The 23,164-nt window shown below is 38.3% G+C and overlaps 1 protein-coding gene and 1 long non-coding RNA gene across 2 annotated transcripts in view; both read left to right on the top strand.

The window, feature by feature from the left end:
* LOC116643066 overlaps window positions 1-4,976 on the top strand; it is a 41,030-nt gene extending 36,054 nt beyond the window's left edge. The window contains exons 3-4 of the long non-coding RNA XR_004301469.1: window positions 4,660-4,741; window positions 4,957-4,976. This is a non-coding gene — a long non-coding RNA (uncharacterized LOC116643066). The remainder of the gene's footprint in view (window positions 1-4,659; window positions 4,742-4,956) is intronic.
* A 7,739-nt stretch (window positions 4,977-12,715) lies between these two features.
* SLC7A13 (solute carrier family 7 member 13) lies at window positions 12,716-19,528 on the top strand. Its single transcript, XM_032422028.1, is given in 3 exon segments — window positions 12,716-13,358; window positions 17,373-17,504; window positions 19,242-19,528. Coding segments are annotated over 3 exon segments (1,062 nt in total).
* Window positions 19,529-23,164: the final 3,636 nt, after the last annotated feature.

Genomic DNA, 23,164 nt, shown 5'->3' with positions numbered 1-23,164 from the left:
GTACAGGTCTGTGATTCAACAGTCTTACACAATTCACAGCACTCACCATAGCACATACCCTCCCCAATGTCTATCACCCAGCCACCCCATCCCTCCCACCCCCCACCACTCCAGCAACCCTCAGTTTGTTTCCTGAGATCAAGAATTCCTCATATCAGTGAGATCATATGATGATTGTCTTTCTCTGATTGACTTATTTCACTCAGCATAACCCCTCCAGTTCCATCCACGTCATTGCAAATGACAAGATTTCATTCCTTTTGATGGCTGCATAATATTCTATTGTATATATATACACCATATCTTCTTTATCCATTCATCTGTGGATGGACATCTTGGCTCTTTCCACAGTTTGGCTATTGTGGACATTGCTGCTATAAACATCAGGGTGCACCTACCCCTTTGGATCCCTACATTTGTATCTTTGGGGTAAATAACCAGTAGTGCAAATGCTGGGTCGTAGGGTAGCTCTATTTTCAACTTTTTGAGGAACCTCCATACTGTTTTCCAGAGTGGCTGCACCAGCTTGCATTCCCACCAACAGTTTAGGAGGGTTCCCCTTTCTCCGCATCCCCGCCAACATCTGTCGTTTCCTGACTTGTTAGTTTTAGCCATTCTGACTGGTGTGAGGTGGTATCTCATTGAGGTTTTGATTTGGATTTCCCTGATGCCGAGTGATGTTGAGCACTTTTTCATGTGTCTGTTGGCCATTTGGATGTCTTCTTTGGAAAAATGTCTGTTCATGTCTTCTGCCCATTTCTTGATTCGATTCTTTGTTCTTTGGGTGTTGAGTTTGGTAAGTTCTTTATAGATTTTAGATACTAGCCCTTTATCTGATATGTCATTTGCAAATATCTTCTCCCATTCTGTCGGTTGTCTTTTGGTTTTGTTGACTGTTTCTTTTGCTGTGCAAGAGCTTTTTATCTTGATGAAGTCCCAATAGTTCATTTTTGCCCTTGCTTCCCTTGCTTCTAGCGATGTTTCTAGGAAGAAGTTGCTGCAGCTGAGGTCTAAGAGGTTGCTGCCTGTGTTCTCCTTTAGGATTTTGATGGACTCCTGCCTCACATTGAGGTCTTTCAACCATTTGGACTCTATTTTTGTGTGTGGTGTAAGGAAATGGTCCAGTTTCATTCTTCTGCATGTGGCTGTCCAATTTTCCCAACACCATTTGTTGAAGAGACTGTCTTTTTTCCATTGGACATTCTTTCCTGCTTTGTCAAAGATTGGTTGACCATAGAGTTGAGGGTCCATTTCTGGGCTCTCTATTCTGTTCCATTGATCTATGTGTCTGTTTTTGTGCCAGTCCCATACTCTCTTGATGATGACAGCTTTGTAATAGAGCTTGAAGTCCGGAATTGTGATGCTACCAGCTTTGCTTTTCTTTTTCAACATTCCTCTGGCTATTCGGGGTCTTTTCTGGTTCCATACAAATTTTAGGATTATTTGTTCCATTTCTCTGAAAAAAGTGGATGGTATTTTGATAGGGATTGCATTGAATGTGTAGATTGCTCTAGGTAGCATTGACATCTTCACAATATTTGTTCTTCCAATCCATAAGCATGGAACATTTTTCCCTTTCTTTGTGTCTTCCTCAATTTCTTTCATGAGTATTTTATAGTTTTCTGAGTACAGATCCTTTGCCTCTTTGGTTAGATTTATTCCTAGGTATCTTATGGTTTTGGGTGCAATTGTAAATGGGATCGACTCCTTAATTTCTCTTTCTTCTGTCTTGGTGGTGGTGTATAGGAATGCCACTGATTTCTGTGCATTGACTTTATATCCTGCCACTTTACTGAATACCTGTATGAGTTCTAGCAGTTTTGGGGTGGAGTCTTTGGGTTTTCCACATAAAGTATCATATCATCTGCAAAGAGTGAGAGTTTAACTTCTTCTTTGCTGATTTGGATGCCTTTTATTTCTTTTTGGTGCCTGATTGCTGTGGCTAGGACTTCTAGTACTATATTGAATAGCAGTGGTGATAGTGGACATCCCTGCCGTGTTCCTGACCTTAGGGGGAAAGCTCTCAGTTTTTCCCCATTGAGAATGATATTCACTGTGGGTTTTTCATAGATGGCTTTTATGATATTGAAGTATGTACCCTCTATCCTTATACTCTGAAGAGTTTTGATCAAGAAAGGATGCTGTAATTTGTCAAGTGCTTTTTCTGCATCTATTGAGAGGATCATATGGTTCTTGTTCTTTCTTTTATTAATGTATTGTGTCACATTAATTGATTTGCGGATGTTGAACCAACCTTGCAGCCCAGGGATAAATCCCACTTGGTCGTGGTGAATAATCCTTTTAATGTACTGTTGGATCCTATTGGCTAGTATTTTGCTGAGAATTTTTGCATCCATGTTCATCAGGGATATTGGTCTGTAATTCTCCTTTTTAATGGGTCTTTGTCTGGGTTTGAGATCAAGGTAATGGTGGCCTCATTAAATGAATTTAGAAGTTTTCCTTCCATTTCCTTCCATTTTTTGGAACAGTTTCAGAAGAATAGGTATTAATTCTTCTTTAAATGTTTGGTAGAATTCCCCTGGGAAGCCATCTGGCCCTGGGCTCTTGTCTGTTGGGAGATTTTTGATGACTGCTTCAATTTCCTTAGTGGTTATAGGTCTGTTCAGGTTTTCTATTTCTTCCTGGTTCAGTTTTGGTAGTTTATACATCTCTAGGAATGCATCCATTTCTTCCAGATTATCTAATTTGCTGGCATATAGTTGCTCATAATATGTTCTTATAACTGTTTGTATTTCTTTGGTGTTGGTTGTGATCTCTCCTCTTTCATTCATGATTTTATTTATTTGGGTCCTTTCTCTTTTCTTTTTGATAAGTCTGGCCAGGGGTTTATCAATCTTATTAATTTTTTCAAAGAACCAGCTCCTAGTTTTGTTGATCTGTTCTACTGTTCTTTTGGTTTCTATTTCATTGCTTTCTGCTCTGATCTTTATTATTTCTCTTCTCCTGCTAGAACTCAATCACAAGAGAAAAGTCAGAAAGAACTCAAATACATAGAGGCTAAAGAGCATCCTACTAAAGAATGAATGGGTCAACCAGAAAATTAAAGAAGAATTAAAGAATTCATGGAAAGAAATGAAAATGAAAACACAACCCTTCAAAATCTTTGGGATGCAGCAAAGGCAGTCCCAAGAGGAAAGTATATAACAATATAAGACTTTCTCAAGAAACAAGAAAGGTCTCAAATGCACAACCTAACCCTACACCTAAAGGAGCTGGAGAAAGAACAGCAAATAAAGCCTAAACCCAGCAGGAGAAGAGAAATACAGTTTATTTTTTATAGCAGTTTTAGGTTTACAGAAAATTGAGCTGAAAGTACTGTTCCCATATACCTCCTCTACCTATCACCTCCTCACCCTTCCTACACAGTTTCCCCTATTATTAACATCTTGTATTAGTGTGATACATTTGTTACACTTAATGAACCAATATTGATGCATTATTATTAACTAAGGGCCATAGTTTATATTAGGGTTCACTTTGTGTTGTATGTCCTATGTTTTTTGGCTTTTGTTTTTTTAACTGAAGTATAGTTGACATACAATGTTACATTAGTTTCAGGTATCCTATGGGTTTTTACAAATACATCTATCATTACAGTGTCATACAAATAGTTTTACTCCTCTAAAATATCCCATGCTACAGCCTTCTCCTTCCAAATTCCTGGAAGACACTTTTCTTTTCACTGTCTCAGTAATTTTGTCTTTTCCAGGATCTTTGTTGTGACTTTGTAAAATTAGCATTTGTTAAGTATAGTCCCAGAGTGTCAAATGGTGGGCCCTGGTTCAACTAAAGACCACAAGGGAATTCAAATAGAGAAATGCATTACTCATAGGTCATGGAGGAAGTGCACAGCATACCTTGAGGGGCCACATGGAGTGGTCAAGGCAGAGTACAGGCGGAGAGTGCCAGGATCTAGGGCACATGTTTATATTAAGGTCCAGAGGTGGAGTACTTTGGGGTTCCCAGATTATAGTCAGATTGGTCAATTCACACCCAAACAGCAGGGTTTTGATAAGATACACTGTGTCTCATCTCAGGGGTACACAAGGGGAGGGCCCTGACAGGCAGGGGAGACTTTATCACAAGGGCTATTGGGGAAGCTGTTTCAGGAACTTACATTTACTTGTGACTCTGCAGGCTGTTATCTGGGGCATGTGCTTCCATGAGGAGCTAATGTCAGTTTAAGGCCCCTGAAGGCCACTTGGCCAAACAAAATGGATGCTAAGGCAGCCATACCGTGGAGCAGCTTAGTTCATTTCTCAGCAGTCATATAGTTGGAATCATGCAATATGTAGTCTTTTTAGGCAGGCTTCTTTCACTTAGTAATATTCACTTAAGGCTTCTTCATGTCTTATTTCTTTTAATCACAAGATAATATTCCACTGTATTAATATACTATAGTTTGTTTATTCCTTCACCTATTGAAGGATATTTTGGTAGCTTCCAAGTTATAGTAAGTTATGACTAAACCTTCGTGTATAGGTTTTTGTGTGAGGTAAGATTTCAACTCATTTGGGTAAATACCAAGGAATTCAATTTTTGGATCATATGGTAGACCAATGTTTAGTTTTTTAAGAAACTGTCAAGCTGTCAAACTGTCTTCCAATGGGGCTGTACCATTTTTTGCATTCTCACCAGCAGTGAATGAGAGTTCCTCTTGCCCCATATCCTTACCAGCGTTTGGTATTGTCAGTGCTCTGGATTTTCACCATTCTAAGAGGTATGTAGTGTTGTTTTAATTTGCAATTCCCAAATCACATATGATGTGAAGCATCTTTTCATATGCTTATTTGCCATGTGTATATCTTATTTGATAAGATATCTAATCAGTTCTTTTCTTATTTTTTAATTGGGTTGATTGTTTTCTTATTGATGAGTTTAAAGAGTTCTTTGTATATATATATATTTTAAAGATTTTATTTATTTATTTGACAGAGAGAGACACAGCGAGAGAGGGAACACAAGCAGGGGGAGTGGGAGAGGGAGAAGCAAGCTTTCCGCTGAGCAGAGAGCCAGATGCGGGGCTCAATCCCAGGACCCTAAGATCATGACCTGAGCCGAAGGCAGACACTTCACGGCTGAGCCACCCAGGCACCCCAGTTCTTTGTATATTTTAGATACAAGTTCCTTATTGGATGTGTGTTTTGCAAATATTTTCTCCTGAAGTTAATTTTTGTGAAAGGTGTATAGTCTGTCTGGATTCTTTTTTTTTTTTTCATTTGGATATCTAGTTGTTCCAACCCTATTTTTGAAAAGATTCTATTTTCTCTATTGAATTGCTCTTGTTTCTTTGTCAAATCTCAGTTGATTGTATTTGTGTGGGTCTATTTCTGGACTCCATTCTGCTTCTTTGATCTATTTGTCTATTCTTTTGCCAGTACCACACAGTCTTGATTACTGTAGCTTCTTTCTGTTTTTGATTTCTAATTTAACCCCATTTGTATGACTTAAATCCTTTTTAATTAATTAGTTAACTAATTAATTAACTTATTTCATGGCTTAACATATGCTCTATCCTGGAGAATGTTCCAAGTGTGGTTGAAAAGAATTTATATTCTGCTGTTAATGGGTGTTAGGTCAAATGGGTTGATGATATTTTTTAAGCTGTATATATTCTTGCTGATTTTCTTTCTAGTTTTTCTATCAATTTTTGAAAGCAGAGTATTGAACTCTACAACTGTTGTTGAGTTTTCTGTTTCTACCTCCAATCTTGTCAATTTTAGTTTCATATATTTGGGACTCGATTGCTGGGTGTTTATAGCTTGTAATTATTTGTTTCTGCTAAGTCGATCCTTTCATCATTATAAAATGTCTCTCCTATCTAGTGGCAAGTTTTCCTTAAAGTCTGTTTTGTCTTTTACTGGTATAGCTTCTCCATCTCTTTTTGGGTACTATTTGTATTACATGTTTTTTTCTATCTTTTTATTTTTAACCTATTTTTTTAAATTTAAGGGATCTTTTATAAACTGCATATAATTGGATCATGGGTTTTTTTTAAAATTAATCCATCCTACTTGTTTCTGCAGTTTGGATCAGAGCATTTAAATATTTACATTCAATGGACTACTGATAAGGTAGGATTTATACCTGCCATTTGTTGTTTGTTTTCTGTATGCCTTTTTTATCCCTGTTCCTCCATTACTTCCTTCTATGGTGTTAAATAGATACTTTCCAGTGTACCACTTAAATTCCCTTTTGTATTTTTAAATATTTCACCAGGCACCCGTATGTGTGTGTAGCACATCTGGTGGGTCTCTACCATCCTCTGGGTCAATGCCCTGCAGAGGTCCCTGGTGCTGGGAAAGAGCCAGAGCTGTGTGCTTGGAGGATCTGTGGTGGGCTGCGACACGCGGATGCCCAGGAGCTGAATACACACTACCCTACGACCTCTTCTGTGGTCTCTGCTCCATTGCTGCTTTCCTGGGCTCCCTGGCCTAGCCTCCATTCACTGGACCATTAGAGGAGATGCAGCTCAAGCTGGCTTCAAGGGAAGAGGACAGAGGAAACTGCAAGGTCAGCTTCCCCTATTCCACCCTTGCTCAGACACCAGGGTCACACTGTGCCTCTTTTTTCTTAAAGTTACTTTCTTAGTGGTTGCCTTGGGTATGATAACTAGCATCCTAATTTAAAGTGATCTAGCTTAGGGGCGCCTGGGTGGCTCAGTCGGTTAAGTGTCTGCCTTTGGCTGAGGTCCTGATCCTAGGGTCCCGAGATTGAGCCCTGCATCGGGCTCTCTGCTCAGTGTGGAGCCTGTTTCTCCCTCTGCCTGCCTGTGCTCTCTCTTGCTCTCTCTCAAATAAATAAATAAAATCTTTCTAAAAAATGTAATCTACCTTAGATTAATATTAGCTTAATTTCAATAGTATACAGAAACTTTGCTTTAATACAGCTCCATTCCCTTCCTTCTCTTATGTGGTATTATTGTTATACAAATTACATCTTTATACATTATAAGACTATCAATACAGGTTTATATTAATTGCTTTATATAGTTGTCTTTTAAATCAGATAGGAGAAAAAAAACCTACAAAATTTCATTTGTACTGTGTTTTATGTTTATCTGTATAGTTACCTGACGGATACTCTATTTCTTCATGTGAGTTTTAGTTACCCTCTAGTGTCTTCTCATTTTAGACTGAAAGCCTTCCATTAGGACAGAAGTGATGGTTGTGAATTCTTTTAGCTTTTGTTTACAGTCAATATCTTAATTTTTTTCGTAATTCTGCAGAATAGTTTTGCCGGATGTAGAATTCTTGGTTGGTGGTCTTCCCCTCAACCCCCACAGCACTTTAAATATGTCATCCCACTGCCTCTGGCCTCCATAGTTTCTGATGAAAAGTTAGCATTAATCTTATTGAGAATTTCTTATTCATGATAAGTTGTTTTTTTCTCTTGAGGCTTTCAAGATTCTCTCTGTCTATGTCCTCCTACAGGCTGACTATGATGTGCTTAGGTGCAGATGTCTCAGCATATTCTATTTGGGGTTCATTTGTTTTTCATCAATTTAGGGAAGTTTTCAGTCATTATTTCTTTAAATATTCTTTCTGCCCATTTCTCCTCATTCTTTCTAGTACTTCCATTACATGCATATGTTAGTATGCTTACTGGTATCATACAAGTCTCTGAGGCTCTGTTCATTTTTTAAATTATTTTTTTTCTCTTCAGGTTATATAATCCTAACTGATCTATTTTCTTTTTTCTTTTCTTTCCTTTTTTTTAAAAAATATTTTATTTATTTATTTGACAGAGAGAGACATAGTGAGAGAGGGATCACAAGCAGCAGGAGAGGGAGAGGGAGAAGCAGGCCTCCCGTTGAGCAGGGATCCTGATGCGGGGCTCGATCCAAGGACCCTGGGATCATGACCTGAGCCAAAGGCAGACGCTTAAGGACTGAGCCACCCAGGCGCACCTAACTGATCTATTTTCAAGTGCACTGATTCTTTTTTCTGTCATTTTCATTTCACTTATTTTACTTTTCAACTACAGAATTTCTATTGGTTTTTTAATACTTTATATTTCCTTATTAATATCCTTTATTTGATGAGATATTGTCATACTTTCTTTTCATTTTTTAGACTCAGTTTCTTTTATTTCTTTGAACATGTTTTTGAAAGCTGATTTAAAATATTTGTCTGATGTGTCCAACATCTGGGCTACTTCAGGGAGATTTTCTATTGACTGCTTATTTTCCTGTGTATGGCCATACTTTTTTGCTTCTTTCATGAGTCATATAGGTTTTTGTCAAAACAGGACATTTTAGATAATATAACGTGGCACCTCTGAAAATCAGATCCCCCGTTCCCATAGTTTGTTGCTGTTATTGCTGCTGGTGTGTGTGTGTGTTTAATCACTTTCCTGGACTAATTCTATAAAATCTATATCATGGGTTGAATTGTGTACTTCAAAAAAGATATGTTTAAGTTCTAACACCTAATACCTCAGAATGTGACCTTATTTGAAAATAAAGTCCTTACAAAGGTAATCAATTTAAAATGAGGTCTTTAGGGTGGACTCTAATCCAATATGACTGGTATCCTCTTAAAAAAGGAAATTTAGACACAGAGACAGGCACAGAGGAGAGGCACTATGAAGATACACAGGGCAAAAAGAACATGTGACTGGAGTCTTGCATCTATAAATCAAGAAATGCTAAGTATTGCCAGAAATTACCAGAAGCTAGAGGCCAGCAGGAAGGATTCTTAACTAGAGCTGTCAGAGAGAATATGGCCCTGCTGAGATCTTGATTTTGGACTTTTAGCCTCTAGAACAATGAGACAGTGAATGTATATTGTTTTAAGACATTCAGATTTTGGTGCTTTATTACTATAGCCTTGGGAACCTTATACAGTCTATATTCCTTATAGTGTGCAACCACTGAATTCTCTACAGCTCAGGCTCAGTAGTCAGCTAACAACTGATCTGAAGTTTCCATAAATGCTTGGAAACAGTAGTTCTTCCACCGTTTGCCAAGGAGCTCTGTGTGTGTGTTGAGGCTAAGGCAATTCACCGGTCGGCCTTAGGCTTCATTTCCTTTTTGCGCTGCCTCAAGTTCAACCAGAGATAAGGAATTGGGGCCCTGTCAGGGCTTTCCTAGGCTTTGGATAGGCCTGAACATGTACATGGCCTTCTAGATATTCACGAATATGGGAGTACTTTTCAAAGGCACTTCTGGACATTTCTTCCTCCAGATCTGCCTTTTACATTTTAGGCTGGGATTTTTTTTTTTCACTAAACTGACATTGCTGCCTTCGGCAGTTGTTGTGTTAATCAACTGCATTTGATAGTTTCAGACAAATGCCCTTCAGATAGGGATTTTCCCTGAGCAAGCTCTGAGTAATGTCAAAGCCCTGCAAATGGGACTTTTTCAAAGATGAGAGATATCACTCCAGCAACCCTCAGTTTGTTTCCTGAGATTGAGAATTCCTCATGAGGGATGATGGACTCTGAAAAACAGACTGAGGGTTCTAGAGGGGAGGGGGATGGGAGGATGGGTTAGCCTGGTGATGGGTATTAAAGAGGGCACGCTCTGCATGGAGCACTGGGTGTTATACACAAACAATGAACCATGGAACACTACATCAAAAAACTAATGATATAATATATGGTGATTAACATAACAATAAAAAATTAAAAAAAAAACAAAGATAAGAGATATGTCGGATGAGAAGAATGCATTAGAGATGGTGCCCTTCGAGGTGCTCTTAGTTTGTCCCTTTTCAGGGGCTGCAGTACTGCTGGTTTTCACAGCTACCATGATATCAGGGCTGCTGGTTTTCAAGGCTATGCTGGAGCTGGGGAAAGGAGGATGGGAGTAGGCCAAGTTAAAAAACTCACAAAGTTCAGACATTATTCTTTTTTTTTTAATTTTAACTTTTATTAATTTTTATTTTTTAAAAAGATTTTAGTTATTTATTTGAGAGAGAGTGAGAGTGAGCATGAGTGGGAAGAGGGGCAGAGGGAGAGGGAGAGAATCTCAACCCTGATCATGACCTGAGCTGAAACCAAGAGTTAGATGCTTAACCAACTGAGCCACCCAGGTGCCCCTAGACATTTTTCTTGAGTAAATTCTCCTCAGATTGTTATAAGTCTTATATTAGCTTCTAAAGTAAAGTAAAGGTTGATTTTGACAAACTTTCCAGCATTTTGCTGCTTTTATTGAGGAGCAGACAAGTGGGGATCCTCAATCTGCCATTGTGGCTATCAAAGTTATTTTTTAAGTCAGGGCTACAAAAAGTAGAGTTTAAACATTAAGATCATGGACTCTGGAATAAGATATAACTAGAGGCACATGAATTAGACACATTCCTGAACTTCTATAAGGCTTTTTTTTCATATCTGTATAATTGAGTTAATGATATACGTACACTCAGTAAGATTGACACCTTTTGATCTGCCATCATGACAGATCTTCTCTTAGTAGATCACTTATAGAAAAGAAAAATAAAGATAAAAAGGAATAATGCTGCAAACCCTTGAGGGTGGCATGTCACTGTAAAATTTGATGTCCTTCAAAATGTCTCCTCTGCGGATCCCCGTCTCCTGTTTCTTAAGTTATGTGTAAGAAGGCACAGGCATGGCATTTTCTCATTTAGCCTTCTAGAGTTTCTGTCCAATGGCTGAGCTTGCCTATATATATGCTGTGTGGAAGATATTCCTTTGGGCTCTGTAGGAGCTATGTCAGTGAACCTAATACTAGATGATTTGCACATTTTCCCTTTTGATGTAATAGTACCACATAGTATTTTCAGGTAAATGCCCCTCAGACCAGGGATACTGTTTAGAGTGCTTCCCCTGAGTTTGGAGAATCTCTGATAGTCTTGAGAAAACCAAAATGGGTATTGATACCCCAGATCAAGTCTCTTTTTTCACATTCTTCATTTTCAGAATCACAGACATACCTGAATACTGCAGGATTCCAGGGATGTATGAGATGGCATAGTCTTTTGCTTTTTGTATCAATCAGAGCAGCAGAACCACTAGGAAATCTGTATCTATATCTTTGTCTATTTACCTACATCTATATCTGCATCTATATCTACATCTACTTATATATCTATTTATCTTTATATCTTTAGCTGTGTCTAGATCTAAATCTTTATCTAATTACATACCTCTATAATTACAAGGATTTTTTGTTATAGAGATCTGACATTATGCAGTCATGGAAACTGATTAATTAGTCTCTATTAAGGCTATTGTCTTCAAGTCTGCTGCTGGGAAGTTGAAGTTCAAGTAATCCAGAAGGAGTGACAGGTGTAAAAGAGGGAAGAACAAGAATAGGCTGGAACCTATAGGGATTCTCTTAGATCCCACAAGAATGAACTGAAATCTGTGTCAGTTCTCATTATCACTATCTTTGATGGTATGGCTATATTGCAGAAGTTGGGGCCCTTCATCATAGAGCTAAACACACACTTGACTCTGAACTTGACTATGGATTAATAACTGTTCATTTTCCTCTCAGCCCCTGGTAATCACCATTCCAGTCCTTGATTTTATAAATTTGACTATTTTAGATTCCTCGTATAAGTGAAATCATGTAGTACTTGTCTCTCTGTGCCTGGTTTACTTCTCATACTTTGTTTCTATCTTAAGGTGAGCTTTCTGGTCTCCTTCCCCCACTCCCAGGTCTTTGCTCTCTGGGATGGGATGAGAGGCATGGTTTCATTTGGGAGAGGACCTGGTCATGTTTACTGAGATCTATACAATATTTTGAGTGGATTTCCTTGGATGCAATCTGCCATAAAATAGCCACAACCAGAACAAAAATATAAACAATTTTGTTTTCATTCACTCTTAAAGGATAATTTGGAAATAACTTACTTCTGAGGCTGGTGGTGTGCCCCAGGCTTATAAGGCTTTGTCGACACTCAGAGCAATGCTTTGCATTGTAAAGTCAATGTATATAAGAGCTACTAAGGCCCAGGCCTTGCTCAGATGTTCAGAAACTTCCTTACCTCTGTCTGTGGGGTCAGGCTTTCTCCTGTACTTCAGGTTCACATCTTTCTGCATGTGACCCAGGCTACTAGAATGATGGCTGGTTAAGGGACAGTCTTATGTTGCAGGGTATTTCACTCTCCCACCTTATTAATTGGCTTCCATGAGCCTGATGGAAAGTAAATACTTTGTTTCTTGAGAGCTTGATGATAAAAAATGGGAGGAAGAAGAAGTAGGTTAAGTAAGAGGAAAGTAAGCGAGTTGATTCCTCAGTGTTTATGGGAGGAAGTCAATAGATGCTTTCCAAAGTTGAGATATTTATGAATAAAAGTCTTTTCATATTATTTAGAGTTATGGAGGCAACTACCACAAGGAACTAAAACCATACATAAATGGTTTGTTTCCAGAGAAAAGAACCAGAATGTGTTTGGGAAGGAGTGAAATAGAGTAAGAAACTCCTGTGTTTTGTTGTAATACCCTGTTTTTTAAGATTCCTTTTTTCCAGCTGAATGTATTATTTTGATAATAATTAGGAAACAAGTTAAACTGCACCCTTCCAAGTAACTTTACACTTTTTTGCTTGGATGCATCACATATATTTTGTCAGTGATTGAAAATAGGCTATGTTTAACAAGGTGGAGCAAAAAGGACAGCACTGTTTTATTTCAGAGAATCCATGAACATCCTTTTCAGCAATATGGGCAAAATAATTCAGAAATTATGATTTATACACATTTTTAAAAATATTTTAATTACAATGGATAGAGGGAAGAAGATGCAACTCAAGAGAATGTTTGGATATTGCTGGGGCACAAGTTTTTTAATCATTAATATAATTGGTATAGGACTTTTTGTGGCCCCCAAAGGGATATTGAAGTACTTTTGCATGAATGTGGGGCTCTCCCTGTGTATTTGGGCTGCTTGTGCCCTGTTGTCCATGATGACCACTCTCTGCTCAGCAGAGATAGGTATAACCTTCCCACACAGCGGAGCTCACTACTATTTTCTCAAAAGATGTTTCGGCAACTTGATCTCTTTCCTGAATCTCTGGACAGCTTTGTTTCTGGGGCCAGGGTTAGCTGCCAGCCAAGCCCTACTCCTCGCTGAGTATAGCACTGAACCTTTTTATCCCAGCTGCTCTGCTCCAAAGCTGCCAAAGAAATGTCTGGCGCTAGCCATGTTGCGGACTGTGGGAATTCTGAATTCTCGCGGTGTGAAAGAGGTGACTTGGCTTCAGACAGCCAGCCTAGTGCTGAAAATGGCCCCACTGGGCCTTATTTCCCTGAGTGGAGAGGTACTGCTGTTGAGAGGAAGGAAGAGCTTTCAGAACTCTTGATACTGAGTTTCCAGAAGCCTCTGGTTTATAGACGCTGTTTTCCAAGGATATTTTGTGTTCTCAGGCGGGGGATGTTTTACATTTATAGCAGTAATTACCAATTCATTGAGAAAGAAAATCTGAAGTCATGACTTATTGCATGCAATGTGAAATGTACATCTTCTTTTTTATATTTTGAATTTTATTTTAAATACGTGATGATTCAGTGTTTGTTCTTCTTTCTTACTTTCTAAATTGAGTCAGAATATGGCAGTCTTGCACTTATCACCCAGTCTTAATGTTTTCCCCCATTCATTCAAAAGTGCTTATTTTATTGAACGACTTCTCTTTTTCAGCTTTCTTTCCTGGCCCACAGATATGGGATCGCCATGTTAATCTAGTTTCCTTCCTGTTAATGGATGAATTCTGGGGTTGTGGACATGTTCCTCAGGAGTGATCCAATGCCAGACTGTGTTTGTGTTGTGAGTGGGTGTGACACACTTATGTTCTGAAGTACTTTTCAAGAGAAGAGAATCATAAGTATAATTGCTCAGAGGCTGGATTTAACACTCTTCCCTTCAATGTCAAGACAAAAGATCTCTCTCTTCATTTTTGAAATCAGTCTCTTCCTTTGAACCCTATTCTTTCTCTTTCACCTCCTCAGGGATCTTCCTTATTTGTTTATTTAATTTTTTTCAACTTCAACCTTTTTACCAGTTCTTTTCCTTGACATTTCAACATGAAGTAGGCTTTACTCTTAAAACATGTGTTTCTTTTAATCATAGGACCCCCTGAGTCACTGATGTGTCCCTTATGCATTAAATAATTTGGTCAGCAAATATCTTTTTAAACACTGACCATTTTTGAAACACTGTAGTAGTTCCTTAAGATGAATAAGATATATTCTTTACCCTAAAGAGGCTAACAGTCTACTGGAAAATGGAAAAGGCAGTATCTAAATTTTGGTCTGACCTCTGCCACTTATGAGCTGTGGCAAGTATCTTCACTTCTCTGGACTTTTTTTTTTTTTTTCTCCTTCATCTGAAAAATGATCATTATGGTTTAAAATCAGTATAATTCTGTGCTTATAAACCATGGAATGATAGTATTTAATAAGTGGTAATAAGAGAACAATGTGATTACTGTGAGAATCCAGTAGATGGTAAGATCACCTTTTATTGTGTTATCAGAAAGGTGGCAACTTTCACTGAACTCAAAAAATTCCAGCAGCGGGATGCCTGGGTGGCTCAGTTGGTTAAGTGTCTGCCTTCAGCTCAGGTCAGGATTCCAGGGTCCTGGGATCCAGCCTTGGCATCGGGCTCCCTGCTCAGCAGGAAGCCTGCTTCTCCCTCTGCCTGCCGCTCCCCCGGCTTGTGCTCTCTCTCTCTCTGTTGAATAAATAAATACAATCTTAAAAAAAATTCCAGCAGTAAAATAATATGAGTGAAGCCATGGAGACCAGAAATATGCAGGTGCATGTAAGACACAGCATATAACCTTGGGTGATTGCAAAATGGTTTCCATCTGATGAGCTGGTTAATAGATAGGATTACTAAGGCAAGTACATAGAGAGAAGTAGAATAAAACGGCATAGGGTTGGAGACTGGAGAAGGCCAACTTTTAGGGGGTAGGTGGAGAAAGAAGATGCAATGAAGAAGCCAGAGGAGGTTGAGAGAATTATAAAAGAAAATCACTCTATGTTCCAAAAAAGAGGGTGTAATCAACATGGTGAAGGGCTTCAGAAGTTGAGAAGTGTGAGAATTGAGCAGAAGCCATTTCACTAAGTAAGAAGTCATTGGCGAACTTTGGGCATGAGAGGAAAATCAGTCCGCATTGAGTTAAACAGGGAAGTATTGAGAAAAGAAAGTTTGTGATTAAATGTACCACTGCAATTTGAGAGGCTGGCATAATCCGCTTGACTTTCCCTCTCTCTCTCACTTTTATCACTCTCTCTTATCAGGATAGAAGAGATATCTCTGGCTTCTGTTTTATTCATCTTGTTCCATTGCCAGAGATGTTTCACTGCTAGATAATTTTTCTCTGCTGAAGATAGATTTACAGAATTTACTAACCTATAAACTCTTCACAAGCACCTGGCAGTAAACAAAATTTTTCAGGAGGAATTTCAGAGTATGCTAGCATTGTTAATTTACTTAATAAGCTTTAAGTACAGCTAAGTTCTAAGTAACACTTTTACCTGTAAAATGGTGATATATAGGCAGCTGACTTAGCATATTGTAGGAACATCTATCTTCCAAGTTCAAGACCAAGGATATTCACTGTCTGGCTATTATAACCTTGAATTGTTATGTTATGTTATGTTATGTTATGTTATGTTATGTTATATTCCTTCCTCTCTATAAATCTAATACATAATAAGAAAGAGTAAAAGGCCCAGAGGAAAGTGTAGTTAATCCTAAAAGTTGCCTTTTTGCTTGTTCAAAACCTTTGATTAATAACCATAGTCATTAATAACTTATTAAGTGCTAGGCATTTGATTGGAATTTTATTGTCCCTATATTTTCCATTCTCCCCAATATACAGGTAAGGAAATTGAAACCTTAACAGTCAATAAATTGTCCAGAATCCCACAACTAGTAAATGGTTCAGGCATCATTTAGCTGAGAACATTGGAATTCTTTACTCTTTAAGTGCTTAATCAGCTTATATTAGTGCATACCATGGACATTACATTCTACCTGTGGGCAGATGCAGATAAAACAGATTTGACATATGTCAAAGGACAGATATTTATTAGTCAGAGGGACTAGGTTTTAAGTAACAGAAACCCACACACATTGGCTTAAGCAGTAAAAGAAGAACTTGCTGGAAGAATAATGCTGTATTTCAAGGAAAACATGAGCAACCAATCTTCAGGAGCAACAGGACTTAGGGAAGCTCCAGGACTTAAAAACTGGACTTATCAGCCACCTTTCTTTTTTGCTACTGTTATGTTGTTTTTTTCTTCTTTCTCTCAGTTTTGTTGACATTTGGTTCAAATTCTTAAGAGGAATCTTCTTGTATACTGGCAGAGATTGGCTTTCAGTGAGTCAGAGGTCTGTACTCGGTTCTATTACCAGTAGCTAGGGCACAGGGTCACATTATATACACATAACTATAATGTCAATTCTTTATGTCAGGGATAATTTTCAGAGAATGGCAAAATTGGGGAAAATGGTGTGACAAATGGAACAATATTTGAGAACAAGACTGTCCTAGAAAATCTATTACCTATGATGCTAAATCATGACCTCTTTTCTTTTTTGCACTTAATAGTGACATTAAGGGAAGGCAAAGAGCCTACAGGAAAAGAGAATTTATGACTTATTCTTTTACTCTTTTCATACATGCTATGAAAATGTATACTAGGACAGTTTTGCTAGTCAAGGAGACCTTCCTCTTCTATGTTCCCAGGAGAAGTTATGATTTTGCCGAGATCTGAAGGGAGAGTGTCAGCTCAGCAACTAGGAAAGGAAAGAACATTCCACATGAGAGAATGGGTATAGAGGACATGACACTTTTGAGAAACCAAATAAAGCCCATGGGCCTATGACACAGATAGCAAACGGGATCATCAAATTATCATATAATATATCCTCAAAGCACTTTATCTCTTTTCATGTGGATATTTACCACAGTCACTATTATCACTTTTATTTATGTGATTATTTAATTCATGCATAGCTCTTCTTGAGGTTAGGCTTCCTGTTTGTTTCCGCCCACTATCATATTCCACTACCCAGACTAAATGCCTTGTACCGAATAGATGAGGCTGAAGACACAGGTAGGCTCCAAACCATACAGGGTCCTATGGGCTCAGCTTTGATTTTTACTCTTGTGACTTTCTGCAGAAATGTTACCATCTCTAAGGAAAATGAAGAAAATTCCCCCCTTTTTCTGCATTATCACCGAGCTCAGAAAGGCAATAGTCGTGTAGTAGTTCACCAATGTGTTTGTGTGTATGTGTATTAGTAAGTGTGGTGGTGGCCTGGGCACATTGGAAGAATTCAGCCCAATAGTTAATGCATGAAGTAGTTTTAAAGATAAATTTAAGACATAATTTTTACCCATTGTGATTTTGCTCTTTTATGTGTTATAGGGGAGCTGAAGAAACCCAGAAAGACAATTCCAAGATGCATTTTTACTGCTTTACCTCTGATGACTATCATTTATCTACTGGTTACTATTTCCTACCTGCCTGTTCTGACATCCCAGGAAATTCTCTCTTCAGGTTTGTATGCAAATGACTAAGGCAATAAATAATAATGACTGTTCTGGTCATCAGTATCACTTTACCAATCATACCACGGTTTGTTTTTCATTATTTTATATAGAGAATCAACTTGTAATTCTCAAAAATAACAAAGGGGCCAAAGAGTATGATTTGGCTTAGGAAAGAGTTTTATAGTTAAGCATAATAATATGGAAAACCATATTTCTGATGATACGGAAAAATATATATAATGCTGACATACGATGCAGACTAGGTTCACTAGGTTCAAAATATTTGTATTCCTTTCATGATCTTTCCTCACCAGAGTGACATTATGTAATCAGTGCTTAGGTCTACTAAAACTTTTACCATGTTGATTTTCTTTTTTTTTTTTTTTAAGATTTTATTTATTTATTTGACACAGAGAGACACAGTGAGAGAGGGAACACAAGCAGGGGGAGTGGGAGAGGGAGAAGCAGGCCTCCCACCGAGCAGGGAGCCAGATGTGGGACTTCATCCCAGGACCCTGGGATCATGACCTGAGCCGAAGGCAGATGCTTAATGACTGAGCCACCCAGGCGCCCCTACCATGTTGATTTTCTAAATGTTCTTCTACATGACATAAAGAATGATAAACTTGAAATGTGGGATATTGGCAGTTAAAAGAGTAGATGTTAATGGCCAATTGATGGATATAATTAACAGTATTAATATGTAATATAATGTTGTTTATTATAAATGACTTTAAAATTTACGGTGACAAAGGGGCCCTGAACATATTGGAAATAAGAAACTTCTGAGATAAACTAGCATCCAGTACCATAAGGACTAATCTCTTTTGAGTAGCTATTACCGTTTTGGTAGATCTTTGAGGCACTGGAGGTAAATCTAAGAGAGGTTTAATATAAAAGTCCTAATACACTTCGCCTCCATTCTTGTGTTACTGCCGTGCAGGAAGCTGCCATATGCATGGTATCTGTATTGATTCACAATGGTCTAGTTCACTTAGGGACCTATAAACTAGATATGATCAGGATTCGGAGCATTTGTGGGAACAAACCAAACACTAAATTGCATAAGAACAAGCAGTGACTTATTAACTACTTTGATTATGTAAAGAATAAATTTACAAAATTAATTATGGGTGTGGTCAGGACTGCTGATCAGCTGACCCAGACATTATGGTTCATTGAATCTGGCATCTGTTATGACTTCCAGTGCTCTGGTCTTACTGGTTGTTAAAAACTATGATTATCTTGTCTGGTGTGTCCTAATAGTTGCAGCAATTTTATAGGTGGTGCAATTGTTCCATATGTGTGGAAGATCCATGAAGTGTTTTGACCATAATGCTTGTAATTTGGTTTTTAATGCTTACTCTTCTTGGTATATAATCCTTAGACAGTGTTTAGATTCTGAAATAATTTTCTTGAATTCAAATATCCATCTTCTATTGTATTAGGAATTTAAATTAAGACAATAATCAGAGCGGGGGCCTGGGTGGCTCAGTCGGTTGAGCGTCTGCCTCGGCTCAGGTCATGATCCTGCAGTCCCGGGAGTTCCTACAGGTGGGAAATAGAAGAGGCAAGTGCTTCTGTGGGGTCACAAGTGAGAGCATTTCCTGTCCTGAAACATCTGCTCAATTTGATAATCAACAAATTCCATCCTTTCTACTTTACTTACTTTAAACTTACTTTGTGTCTGGATGAGGAAGATTTGCTTTTGTTTTGTTTTGTTTGTTTTTTGTTTTCTTTACAGGAGAGCCCTTTAATCATAGAAAAGGAAATAAGCAAAACCTTGGTGGTGTAAGGATACTATTGGAGAAAAGTGGCCTTGATGCTCTGATTATCAGAATATCTAGACAGTCAGGTGAACCAAAATCATACATGATGAATATTGCTGGCATTATCACATTTAATCCTCTCAGTAAGACAAAAGTCAGATACTACTCTTATCCCCATTTTATAGATGAGGAAACTGGTTTAGAAAAGTTGTTACTCGCCCAAGTTCGCACAGCATGGAGTAGAGCCAAGATTGAAATCTAGGCAGTCTCTTTGGAGTGTTTGCCTTTTAGCCCAAACAACCAAATATAAGAAATATAAAATATAAGAAATTTAAAAAAGAACACAGGGAAGGGGCACCTGGGTGGTTCAGTCGGTTAAGTGTCTGACTCTTAGTTACGGCTCAGGTCATGATCTCAGCGTTGTGAAATGGAGCCCTGTCAGCTCTGTACTCAGCAGGGAGTCTGCTTGGATTCTCTCCCTCTCCCTCCCCCTCTGCCTCTTCCCCTGCTTGCTCTCTCTCTCTCTCTAAAATAAGTAAATAAAATCTTTTTTAAAAAAAAAGGAAGAACATAGGGAAAAAGAAAGCAATGTTCTAACCATCAACCTTGGTTGACTTAAAACCAACCTTCCTTTTCAGTCCTCCCTTCTACTTCTTCTATCCAGCCATCCCCTAACTGTTGCAGATTTGAGTATCAGTTATTGAGAAGCAACTACATTTTAAGTACCTTACTAGGCATTCTGGGTGCAGAAAGGAGTAAGATGTGGCTCCTGCCCTTAGGCAGGGTATAATCTATCTGGACAGTCAGGTGAACCAAAAATCATAGTGTGATTATTGCCACATGGTGGCCTCCAGAAGGTGTTCAGAAAATACATGGGGAAGGAGGAATCATCTTGTTAAACTTCTGATTCTCAGTTTCTTCAGATCTAAAATGGGAATAAATAATGCCTACCTCCTAGGAATATGAAATGTATTAAATGAGCTAAGACATGCAAACAATCCAGAGTCTGACATTGATAGTTATTATGATTTATATTATTATTTGATACACATTTGCATCAAACAGAACGGCAAGGGCAACCATAAGTATAAGTAGTTAATGTTTGTCTTGAATGCCACATGAATGCTCTTTTCTCTTCTCTCAGTTATTTGATAATTGATATTGAGCTGTGAGATGACAAGTTATCTTTTTCAGGGGTGTTTTACAAATTAAGAGGAGATTCTCTCTCTCTCTTTTTTTTTTTAATATAAGCTCTGCACCCAGCATGGGGCTTGAACTCACCATCCTGAGATCAAGGGTCTCATGCTCTACTGACTGAGCCAGCCAGGTGCCCCAAGAGGAAATTCTTAATAAATTCCCAAAGGGAATGACTTCCTAATTAAAGGGTTTCATAAATATGAATATAGCTATACTTTGGGGGTATAGATTTATATCTATTTATTAAAGATGTATCAAAAGTGACTGCCTATTGAACTTTCTCCCTAGGTTGGGTAATGTTTGGTGCAGGACACTTAACAATCCTAATGCAGAGCAGGTACCAAGAATAGGGCTTCAAGTTTTTTGGCTAAAACAAAAACAAAAACCAAAAACCCACCAAAAACAGGGAGAATTGTCTTGGCCAAAGTTTTTTGTTTTGATTTTTTTTAATAGACTGAGCCTATAAAGTTACAATATTTACCTGTCGATATCTGCCTGAATAACAGGGGGTCTGAGGATACTCTGTGTTTTTGACATGAATTTCCTACTGCTTTGAGATATTTTCCCAGGAAAATTGTAACTTTCTTTGAGCCCTAGGAACTCCCTCTTAAGGAATTCATTCCACCTAGATCAGAAGGTGATTATCTTACTACCAAATGATCATGATTATTTCCACTGGTGAACAGTCAAACACTAGATGCTCATTCCCTTCAACCAATAATACCCTGACAATGAAAGTCTTAAACATTCTAACTACTAAGCCAGATTTATCTAAACTCAGATAATTTAGCCTATTTTCTATCATTAGTTTATATCTCATTTTTTGTTTGTATAAGTATTCAGATACATTATATGGGTTTTCATATCTTATTGTTTGAATTTTGCCTCTTTTTTCAGGTGTCTTTTCCATTACCATTGGTAACAATGGCCATCAGCCTATGTTTGGCTTTGATCCCTTTCGTGAAGTCTCCACATATGCATTATATCTATGTGTGTCTCTTTGTTCTCAGTGGACTTCTGTTTTACATACCTTTAATATATTTTAGATTGAGGCTGGTTTGGTTTGAAAAGATGAGACGCTATTTACAATTGCAGTTTAATATTTGCATCCCTGATGTGTCTGAAGAACAGATGTCAGAAGTAGAAACTGTTAAAAAAAAATAGCCTTTTAAACAAAGATTTTTAAAAAAGATCATGGAACAGTAATGATGAAATGCCCATGGTAACTTTCTTTCTCCAATGAATAGTATGTATAGAGAGGTGCCCATGATAGTACCTAGCTTTAAAAACCACGCAGAAATCATTTTATAACTAAAGCTCTGTTTTGGTTTGCATTGCTTGATACATTGGTGATATTTTTCCCTCTTCCATTTTTTTTTCTCTTCATCATTCTTGAGTCCTTCTATTGGTGCTGATTTGAAGATAAAAGAATAACACTATTTGTCTTATTAGCTTTTCCCTACTACTAGTATTTTTTCAACATAAAAGCTATTTTGAAGCATGTGTTTTAGGTTATTTTCCTTTGTACTCCTTCCTCTAAATTCTGAGGAGCCTTAGAAGAACAAGTTTACTATGTCTTCATTTGATTGAAATGTGACTTATTTACAGCTATGTAGTTGTATGTATAAAGTGTGTGTAACAGATGGCAGAGTGGACAGTATCCCAGTCATGGCTGATTTATCTCAGCTGATTCATGTACCCTATTCTTTTTTTTTTTTGAGAGAGAGAGCGAGAGTGAGTGAGCATGAGTGGGAGGGGCAGAGGGCAAAGGAGAGAGAAACTCAGATTCCACACTGAGCATGTGGAGCCCGACATGGGGCTCGATCTCACAACCCTGAAATCATGACCTGAGCCAAAACCAAGAGTCGGAAGCTTAACCAACTGCACCACCCTTCCAAAACATTTCTTAATGAGAAGCGGAAATGTGGTTTCTACCTATCAAGTGAAATCCTCTTTTGCATTACACCCTTTCAGGTATTTGGTGATAGCTATCTCATGGATCTGAGTCTTCCCCTCTCTAGATTTAACACCCCTCCCACCCCGCCCCGTATTCAAGAGTTGCTGCTTTTTTTTTTTTTTTTTTTTTTTTTAAAGATTTTATTTATTTATTCATGAGAGACAGAGAGAGAGACAGAGGCAGAGGGAGAAGCAGGCTCCCCGCGGAGCAGGGAGCCCGATGCGGGACTCGATCCCAGGACCCTGGGATCATGACCTGAGCCGAAGGCAGACGCTTAACCGACTGAGCCACCCAGGCGTCCCGAGTTGCTGCTTTTGAAAGCCTTGATTCCTTCACCCCTCCTTGCTAGGATTTTTTTATATTAAGAAATCCTTAATTTTTTCGGGGCGCCTGGGTGGCTCAGTCGTTAAGCGTCTGCCTTCGGCTCAGGTCATGATCCCAGGGTCCTGGGATCGAGCCCCACATCGGGCTCCCTGCTCGGCGGGAAGCCTGCTTCTCCCTCTCCCACTCCCCCTGCTTGTGTTCCCCCTCTCGCTGTCTCTCTCTCTGTCAAATAAATAAATAAAATCTTTAAAAAAAAAAAAAAAAAAGAAATCCTTAATTTTTTATGTTGTAAACAATACAGACTTTCTAGATATGGTCTGATTGTGGCAGGGTAGAACACATCTATCATGTCCCTTGTTCTAGACATTATAGTTTTGTTCGCTGTTTTGGCACCAAAGTCTTTCCTATAAATTATGGCTT

This window comes from Phoca vitulina, unplaced genomic scaffold (genome assembly GCF_004348235.1).
Source record: "Phoca vitulina isolate PV1807 unplaced genomic scaffold, GSC_HSeal_1.0 scaffold25, whole genome shotgun sequence".
Lineage (NCBI taxonomy): Eukaryota > Metazoa > Chordata > Mammalia > Carnivora > Phocidae > Phoca > Phoca vitulina.
This window is presented reverse-complemented; position numbering and strand designations above follow the sequence as displayed.